General features: G+C 37.5%; 1 protein-coding gene across 1 annotated transcript in view; it reads left to right on the forward strand.

Moving 5' to 3' along the window:
* LOC126203345 (GPI transamidase component PIG-S) overlaps positions 1-4,332 on the forward strand; it is a 50,312-nt gene extending 45,980 nt beyond the window's left edge. Inside the window, exons 7-8 of the mRNA XM_049937635.1 lie at positions 2,838-3,184; positions 3,993-4,332. Coding sequence (XP_049793592.1) covers positions 2,838-3,184; positions 3,993-4,107 — 462 coding nt within the window. The 3' untranslated portion in view covers positions 4,108-4,332. The remainder of the gene's footprint in view (positions 1-2,837; positions 3,185-3,992) is intronic.
* Positions 4,333-10,215: the final 5,883 nt, after the last annotated feature.

Here is a 10,215-nt window from a genome sequence, read left to right on the forward strand (position 1 = left end):
TAAAAGAAAAGATGGGCACTCCTTGAGAAAATTTTATTTTGAACATACTCTGGCTAATCAAAATTTCAAATAGTTCTATTGATAGGAAGTTAACATTAAACTAATTCTAAACTTGTACCATTGATTGTCTGTGTTTCAGTAATGCAAGGAGAAATAAAATAAACAAAAAGAAATTGTTTAGGTAAATTTTTATCTTCACTTCATTTTTTGCTTTATATTTAAGACAATCATCCGTGATATCACCATTTTTATTTTTCATCATCAGTGAAATCATTATCTTCATTTGTAAGCCTACTGGCATTTCTTCCTTCTTAACATACTCCCAATGGTTTTTCTAAATGTATTGCTAGTTCTGCAGTGGTGAGAGAGTGGGAATTACTAGCATAGTTGAAATGCTGTGAATGAAATTAATAGCAATGAAATGTGCAATCTTTACTGTCACAAATATGTGACTGTTTCTTCCAAATATGGTGCAGTTTCCAAGGTTGTGGTTACTGTGGGATCTGAGAAAAAAACTGTTTTCAAATACATAGCGGTTTCTACATCTGTAGTGATGTGAGAATGTGACAATATTCCTTCATCTCTTGTTTCCAAATGTGCCATCTGCCTGATTCTCTCTTAATCGTTAGTGTAGAACCAGCAGCTGACGCACCCTTCATTTCCATTATGCTACACTTAACACACAAATATGCCACTGGTTCCTCTCTAGACTTTTACATTTTCCTGCAGAAATGTATACTGTTGTTGAGTATTTGTCCAATTTTAAAATTGACTCAATCTTGACAACAAATTGAGTCAGGAAAACTGCAGCTTAAACATGGTAGATGTTCATAAAAAGCCGAGGTATATGGTGTACAGTCCCGTTAAAAAATCAGTTCAATCTCGACCACAAATAGATTCAGGAAAACTGCAGCTTAAACGTGGTAGATGTTCATAAAAAGCCAAGTTATCTCTCCCTCTCCAAAATAAATCTAAACAACATTAATTGCCAAAGCTTCATATTTACATGTAAGAACCTCTACACAAATTGACTTCAGAACAATAGTTTAGTCTGGGAATGTAAGGTGCCCCTGTATTTTTCAAATGACAAATTTGGTGAAAAAAACACATAATGCTGTAATTGTAGTATTTTGGTTAATAATGTGAATACATTAAAATGGAACTGAGGCTTTCGGTTGGTGTACACTAGACAAAAACCATTGTATGGGTAAGGTGCAACATTCTGTAGATTCTATTTTCAGTATGCTTCCTGCAAAACAAAAAACAAAACAAAACAAAAAAAAAAATGAAATAGTTCCATTATTGCTCTTAAACCTTTCTCATGTGGCACAACTACTGCTTTCAGTCTGCTTTCCATTCCAGACATTAAACGGGTGATAATAGTGGTGCTAACTGACTAAGATGAGCCACATATTATCTTAAATTTATGTTATTATTTTAGCCTTGTATGAGCTTTGTTGCACATCACATTATGTGCTTATTTTCATATCTAGTATACACTTCATATTGCTGTAACTTGGGAATAACTAACAAATTACTGTTACCTCTTTTCTGACCTTCAGATACAGTAATTATAAACTTAAGACTATTGTCCAGATTTATTTATTCAGTGCATTAAAGATTTTGTGAATAGATTTGTTAAAGCTTATAGTGCTTTGCACTATGACTATAAACATCCCCACACTTTTCTCACTTTTAAGTTGAAGTAAAATCCTACAGGAATTTTGTACTAGAAGTCTGCAATGAAGGCTTAAGAATAGATTGATTAGAAGAGAAATTCAACATATGTTGTCATTATCAGTTTTCCCAGTTCCCTAAACCCTTTCTTTCAACTCTCAGTTTCCACGTAAGGGATCCTGACCTGGAAACATTTTCCACATTGCTTTCAGATTAGCAATGAAATAATCGTGTGGCAGTTTTGGCCAGGAGGTCTGGGGTTGTTGGGTCACTTAGTACAAGTATTTCTATTTGGCACCACTTCGGTGACTTGTGCTTTAGCGATTAGATGTAATGGTTAGAAAAACGGAGACCTAGGCCCGAATGAAGAACATATTCAATCCGGCAATGAGGACATTATATTGAAAGGCACCGACATTTCTTTTGCCTTTAACATACTCTTAGGATGTTATTTTTGACTGTGAATGTCTGATTTTACCGTTAAATTTGGATGGAAAGTACTTACATGTGCTACATGGTTGCAGCCACATTCATAATAAATAAAAATCTACAAGTACTGTTTTTCAAAACAGAAGTTTATTCATATGGTGAAAGAGAGAGAAGGATTCAAGGGAAAGAAGACCAAGACTAATCAAGGGTGAACCATTGGTTAAGAAAAATGTGACAAGACAAGAAGGAATATTGTAATAAATGTAAGGACAGAGAATATTTGAAAATGGGAATATCATGCTGATAGCAGATGTTTATTGAGTCTTGTGTGATGTGAAATATGTCTGAGAAAATAAATCATTAATGGAGCTTGAGTAAGGTATATTGGACAAGTTGTTAGTGGTGGCTATGAAGAGGGTATTAACCAATAAACTTATGGCCATGAATTTGAGGAGAGACATGTGATCTGACTGCAATGTTGCAGAGGTTAGAAGGACAGTGAGAAAGATTCTGTGTGTAGTCTGATGAGAAGGTGAATAAAGTGTGCTTTATTTCAAGGCACAATTTGAAAGGTACGCTACTAGTTTCCGTGAATCTCATTATTGTTAGTGTTATCTTATCGTTCTCCTACTTTCTCATTTACATGAAAACTATAATAGTAAATGCTGAATGCATGTATTATCACAGTGGAGTGTTACTACAGAGCATAATATTTGTGTAATCTTTTGCAGGCTCCTATTGCACGTGCATTTATAATGCCGGAGCCACAAGCAGCAGTTCGATTATGGGAGGTTGATGCTTTGATGAGGATCCGTGCTCTTGAACAATTGCTGTCTGCTCGCCTTACGCTACAGTCATTGTCAGCACTCTTGGAAGAAATCAGCAACATAGTGATTGGGAAAGATGTGGCTGAGGCTGTTGAAGCAGCTGTAGAGGGACTGCATACTAGTGTAGAACATCTTGCAAGTGGAAATCTTGCTCATGGACTGTCTAGTGCAAGAAATGCCTTCCTCCAAGCAGAGGCTGCATTCACTGATCCTTCTCTGCTTTCTCTTCTGTATTTTCCTGATGATCAAAAGTGAGTAACATGGCCTTCGGCAGCTTCTTTAACATGTGGAAACATAATGTGCCTCAATCAAAGCAATAATATATATATTGTTCCACACTAAATATACAATTATGGATCAGTACTCTTCTTGACAGTAGTGAAATATGGTGATTAGATTAAGTTCAACTACCATAATGTATTTATGCATAATATTTTGAGGGGATATGCCAAGTCCATTGCTGTGAACTTCTAGCCAAGAGGAGCAGGACTTAGCTTCATTTCTGGCCTTATTTATTTTTTCCATTGATTTCATAGATCACTTTAAGCAAATTCTAGGATGGTTCTTCAGACTGCAGCAGTTTCTTCCCCCCATCCTCTTACACATGAGCTAATGATTTCTGCTTTTTAAGCAGGGGACGTTAATTCTGGCTGCAGGCAGGTGGAGTTGTACACAGCACACAGTGACATGAGGGAGTGGATTGGGAGGCAAGATAGAACAGGAGACAGTCAGGAGAAGAGGGTGTGATTCCAAGATGAGTGAAATTTGGGTTGTGTGGGGAGAGTGGGCCCAAAGAGATTACAGGATAAATAATCCAGTATCTATTCTTTTTAACTATCTTTTCAGTGGTTTCCTACCTTTCTTGCTACATAGGAATTTACAAAAATTCCAAAAGTTTGTGACCCAGCCTCCACAGAGTTTATAATTTATGTACTTTTGCCCTGGTCTCTACTTGTTATGCATCATCTGTTATTTGTTGCATTTCATTCTGTCTTTATGTTAACAGTAGCTAACATCAAATTCTGAAATTTTAAAAATGCGATATTGATTATTTTGCAGGTATGCTGTGTACATTCCACTTTTCTTACCTGTGATGATTCCAGTTGTTATGTCACTGAGAAAGATGAAGACTTGGATTTCAGTCTTGCGGACCGAGAAACTGAAAGTGGAATAAAGACACTTTCAAACTTGCGGATGAACAAATATGAAAAAATAATTTGAGAGCTAATGTGATATTAGCTCAACTTTTAATGCCAAAGAATCACAAGGGCAATTCTAATAAATGTTAATGCTTGTATCTTATCATTCCAAGAATTGTGCTTTGAGATGTAATTTAAAAGTTGTTTGAAAAGAAAATTGTGAACAAAGTGAACAACAATACAAAGCTTAGTATGTAAACACAATGTGCATTTCTTCCCATGTTTTGTCTTTGACATCACAGTATGTGAATTTATTGAAAAGTCTTGGATTTAATACTTGAAATGGATTATGGTTCTACTGTACTGTACACTCAAACTTCTGCAGACAACATGAACATCATGTATCATATGAAGCAGCCCGATTTCTGTTGCACTTCTCAGTAATTGTCATGAATGGAAAGATGTGGCAGCTATCCTGTTGATAAAATATTCTATCCTTTATAGTATACTATAACACAATCAAAATACGTTCAAGAAATGGTGTCGAAGCTTCATTTGTCTGCTGGGGGATCCAAATGTGACCAGGATATGGACTGATATAATCATTTAATTCAGATGGCAGCTTTGTATTAACTCTTTATCGGTAACACCTTTGTTGGTGGAACTGCCATTGTGGATGACACCTTGGTGAGACGTGAGCTGCAAATAAAAATTCTGGCAGATAACCATACGCCAATCGGGCACAACTGCTATTAGCATTGAGTCAATCATCCCTAGATGCACCAGGCTGAAGATACCAGTTTGGCAAAACACTTTGTCCCACTGTGTGAATAATTCCATAACTAGCTGCTACGTGTCCTCATCTAACTGGAATCACTGACCCTTAAAACCTTTTTTTAAGGGACTGAAGGCACGGTAATTGCATGGGTAGAAATCTGGACTATAGGGTGGATGCTTGAATGGCTCCCACTTGAGTCAGAGTAACTTCATGAGGCTGGCCTCCCTGATCGGCTGGCATTGTCGAATTGCAACCGGCTTGGAACTTGGTGCACCATTCCACAACAGTGGTTTTCGACAGATATGCTGCCCCATACACATTCTTCTTTCTCCAGTGGATGTCTGCTGGTGTTTGTCCTTGGCCACTCAAGAAAAGATTAACAGCATATTGATCCAGTTTCGTAGCATTCGGTAATAATGTTATAATAGTGCACATTTCCACATTTACCACATGCATGTCAGAAAGACATGAATGCCACATTGTACCCACACCGTTGAAATTTTGCACTTGATGAATGAGTTTCAAGTTGACAGTGTAACAGGTTGACAAGTGAAGAATGAGAAGCACAAGGCACTAGGTGTTTTCAGCGACCCTTGGAAAGAAGAAAAGGCAGCCTCAGCCTGTCATCAACTTAGATTCTTTCAAGCTCTGGTACATTTATGCTTACTACAGGAGGAAAGATTATCTCAAGGCAGAAAAGTTACTACTGTCACTAAAAGAAAGTAAACTTTTCAGGGGTGGGAAAAGTCACTAAAAACTGTGCTGAAAAGTACGGATTTCCGTTACAAAGTGCTAGACAAATGCAAAATCCTGTTAGAAAAGGCTCACATAGTTATGGCTCAAAGCATAACTTGCACAAAATTGTGGACAAAGACATTCTTTCGATTTGTGTTTGTGATGATGACTGTGAAGCCTGTTTTGGTGCCAATTCCAACTACAGTGTTAATGGGGAGATGCATGGAATTGTGCCATTGTCACCATAAAATGGTGAATGAAAAGCTACGAATATTGGTTATTTATTGCATCATTGTCATTATAAAATGTAGAGTGAGAAGTTACACCTTGGTTATTATTTATATTTTAAACTATGTATTGTACTGTTTTCAAGATATCAGTCATCATCAAATGCTTATTTTCTGTATTTCTTTGCTCTGTTATTGGAAGCATGTGCTTTGTGTAATTTTATCTACCTTATTATGCAGTTCTTTATTTGCTGTTATTGTGGTAGCAAGTCAAAAATGAATTCTTATACACACTCTGTTATTACTCGATAGCTTATATTTACGAGATGGAATGGAAAACCATATCATCTGCTGTGTGTATAGAGGCTGTTGTTGCAACATCGCTATTGCAGTATAGCCAGCCTAACTTGATGTAATACGAACTGTCAAGTGCAATGTTTTGGCGTCACAGATATAGTCGCTTGTCTACATATCGGTGCTTACATACCCACATAGGAGTAATGCTACATTGCATATACCCCGCAGCAATGTCCTCAAACAGGCCTTATCCTGGGTGCCTGCAGAAATTTTTCCAAGATTAAAAAATAGCATACATACATTCTTTTTATATCATCAGTATAAATATAGATGCTATGTTAACAATTTAACAATATGAAATTACATCCCCCGTATGATTAAATCCAGTGCATCCAGCGAGATAGAAATTAAAGCTAGAGATATTCAGAAAATATATTTTTGTCCATATACCAACAATGTTTGACACTGAAAGTTAAAAATCTGAAGTACGAAACGAGTCTGAAAACATGAATATCCTGTTGGTTATTAACAAAAACAACCAGCTGAAATGTCAGCATCACGGTCTAATGGCTAGTGTTGCTGTCTTCAGATAGTGGGGTGTCAATTTCAATTACTGGCTGGCTCAGAGATCTACTTCGCAGAAATGTCAGTGATTCAGTACTCTTCAAAGTGGAAAAACAGGTTATAAACTATGAAAATGCTTAGATATCTTTGATGCCATCTGTAACACTTTGTTTTCGTACTGAACATCTTATTAAATTATGTTTATTTCGAAGCTGGTAATAGGCACTAGAATCCGTGTACTGGCATGTAGGAATGGTCCCTTTCTGCAGCTTCATAAGAAAGCAGAAATGGTAGGTATTATACTTGGCACTCTGCAGTTATAAATAAATTAGACTTTGGGTGGAAGGATAGTTTTTAATTTCTTTAATGTGCCACTATGCTAGAAAGCTGAAGATGTCCTGGGGACTACTGTGGCAACATTCTGTAAATTTTCACATTTGACATGACTGCAGGACTGCACAGAAAGCAACACTACCCAGAGGAAAAGGCATAATTTCCTTTGGCGTGCATAACAAATCAACCCAAGTTACAGTCATTGCTAAAGCCACAAATTTTACCATCATACTCGGCAATGCTTGATCTACATTCTAGTACAATCACAGGCACTCACATCTAGAAATAATTTAGTACAAAGCTGAGGTGGTACACTAACAAGCGTTTTTTTTTTTTTTTAACCGTTTTCTTTTTTCACAAGGAATAATTCCATAAATGGATGGGGCGTAGTTTTAAGTACGTTCATGTTGAGGCACTGGAAGTTAAGCAAGTGGTTCAGAATGTGCAGCTCTGATCATACGGCACAGATCGTGTGGCTGTAGTTGTCTAAGCTGCATCAGCAGGAATACACTTTAAGCATGTCAGAAATCTGTTCCTAATTTTAACTAGAGCCAGAGCTATCCTTTTTCTTGAAATTGGCAAGATTTTTGCTGATGGAAATGTTTTCTGCTTATCGCTTAATATCTCAACCGTTAAAACACAATAAAATACCATCATGAAGTCCAACAAAAAATTAAATATATTTAAAATGCAGTCCAGCTAAGGAAGTGAGGTCAGCTGACATCAACTGTGTTCTTAGTCTCTCAGTGGGAAAGAGAATTTGATAAACATGAGACACAATGGAATTAAGAGAATTTGATAAGCATGAGATATAATGGAATTCAGAGGTTCAGTGGAGTAGATCATACACTGGTGTGACTGCTATGGTGCTCAGGGACACCAGCCACAACATACATGATGGCTGTATTGCACAAATTACAGAAAGCAATGCCCACACATCCATAGCAGCCACCTGGGATTTTCAGATGTACTGCAAAGAGGCGCACCGAGAGCTACGGGCCACCAGGTATCTCGCCAGGCAACACAAGAGGTCACTGTCTGCATCACAAGACCATGCCTACATTCAACCATGAAGTACTAGGGGGCAGCATATCTCTTTGTGGAGAACCAGCTATTTAAGAAAACCTAGAGATCACTGCAGACAGTTCCTGTCGACGAGAACTGGCCAATTCGTGCATCTGCTACTTGCAGTCTCTTAATTAAGCTGCCATTGATGATGATAGCGTAATGCCAAGAAGTATGATTCTGCATTGGAAAACAGCTCTCTTCGAGTGCTGGTCATTTCAGTAATTAGTTCCGGCTACAGGAAGTTAAGAGTGTAATATTTCTGGCTTTGTAGCCATCATATTCAGGTACAAGAAGCTCTTCTTGGAACAGTTGAGAAGGCAGCAGTTGCAAGATGATGCAATGTAGTGTGTGGTACTGATGACAGATGGTTTGTTTGGTACTGCCGAAATTGTGGTCCTTCTCCGCAATTGGCTGCTGCGTTTGGAAGTTGCCCACCAAAATAATAATTTTCTGTTATTAATATTAGACAAACTAAACAGCACACTTACTTGCATTTCAATTTAAAAGCATCTCTCAATAGTGTGCTACTCCATTATTTCACAAATATTAATAACTAGCACAATGATAGACAACTGCTGAACAAAAAGGCAGATGAAGCACTTCGGAGATCTTCAGATCACACCCAACTTTGATGGTGGGCGATGTGGTTTGGCTGTAAGATCAGAGCTGGTTTGGCAGCATCAGAGGACAGACATATTGTCTGCCATGGCATCAGTTAAGACATAATTTGCAATGTCTAGTTTGTAAGTATGAGAGGCAGTTGGACAGCCATGTTGTCTGTTGCAGTCAGTGTCAAGACTTTGTTAGCAATATTTGGTTATTAGGACAAGTAGTTGAGAACAGTGTGATAGTAATTACAAAAATGCGCAGTTCATTATTTTGTTGAAGAATTCAAATTATTTGTGGCTCTAAAGTGGAATGTAATTGTGCAGTTTCTTGTGTTCTGCTGATAAAAAGCGAGTGGTTTCCCATATAAACAAAATAATTGAAAATTTAATTGTTCACATGATATCAGTTCCTCACTAAGACTTTCTTACAGCCTCAAGATTTTGGTTTCACAACCTACACGCTGTCTTCTGTGCAGGGGACAACTACTACAGAAGACTGCAGATTGGTGAACATTTATTAGAACTTATGCATTGCACTCAGGGCAGGGGAAGCAAATAGGCACCTCGCGTGTACTGCAGTCTTAGTACAAATGAGATCAGTGACACGTCATCTGTGGCAACACAGAGGAGGCATGAAGCAGAGAAGTCATTGAGGTATGCTCGTTTACATAATCACTCTCTCACCTACCCTCTCTTTTTTCGACGTGCTGTAGGTGGAGCCAAATCCACAGAATTGTATTTTGTTTGGAACTGTAGAAGATGTGGAGTTAATTTGTAATTATAAATTGTGATGAACAAATTTTTTTGGTTTTTGGAAGGATAATAAAGAAGATTGTACTCCTACAGGACCTCTCTTTCAGTTAGGAAAAATAGACAAAATTTTACAATGACAATGGGGAAACACCACATAGTTCAGAGTCGGAGCAATGAAACTATCAATCTCACTGTTCACACTTACAGACACAATCGAAATTTCAACACACTGCTATAATGCACCGTCATTACTCCATGCTTCCCATATCATTTGTGTCACTACATTATGCTAGTCTTAAGGATGTGAGTTTTTCAGTTACCTTCTTTGAATGGTGTTCTTCAATGAAGTATCTGACACTGAAGTTGATGAACACACTGATTTATTTACCACAGTTACAGTAAAAAACATGAAATAGTTTGTAACTTGTCCATGCCAAGTCAAAGTCGACTAGAGTTGACAATAGAACAGGATAGTTTAATCAAGGAGCCAAGCCAAGTTGCTGTAAATGGTAGCAAATCATCCACCTTAGTATTATGGTACATATCCAAATCTGCAGAAAAATGCATGTTTTTACTTGATTGGTTTATGTAATGATTTGAAACAGAGTTGCATGGTTGATGCAATTCCCATATACTGGCTGCATATTGTAGTTGATTGCACTATTTTGACATGTTGCTTCTAGCCCAGGCTGCAGTGAAGGTTGGCAGTTGTATAGTGTAGATGTCATTGTCAGAACTGGAGCCTGGTTTGCGTTTCAACCAGTGTACAAGATTCCTCCT

Source organism: Schistocerca nitens, chromosome 9 (genome assembly GCF_023898315.1).
Source record: "Schistocerca nitens isolate TAMUIC-IGC-003100 chromosome 9, iqSchNite1.1, whole genome shotgun sequence".
Classification (NCBI taxonomy): Eukaryota; Metazoa; Arthropoda; class Insecta; order Orthoptera; family Acrididae; genus Schistocerca; species Schistocerca nitens.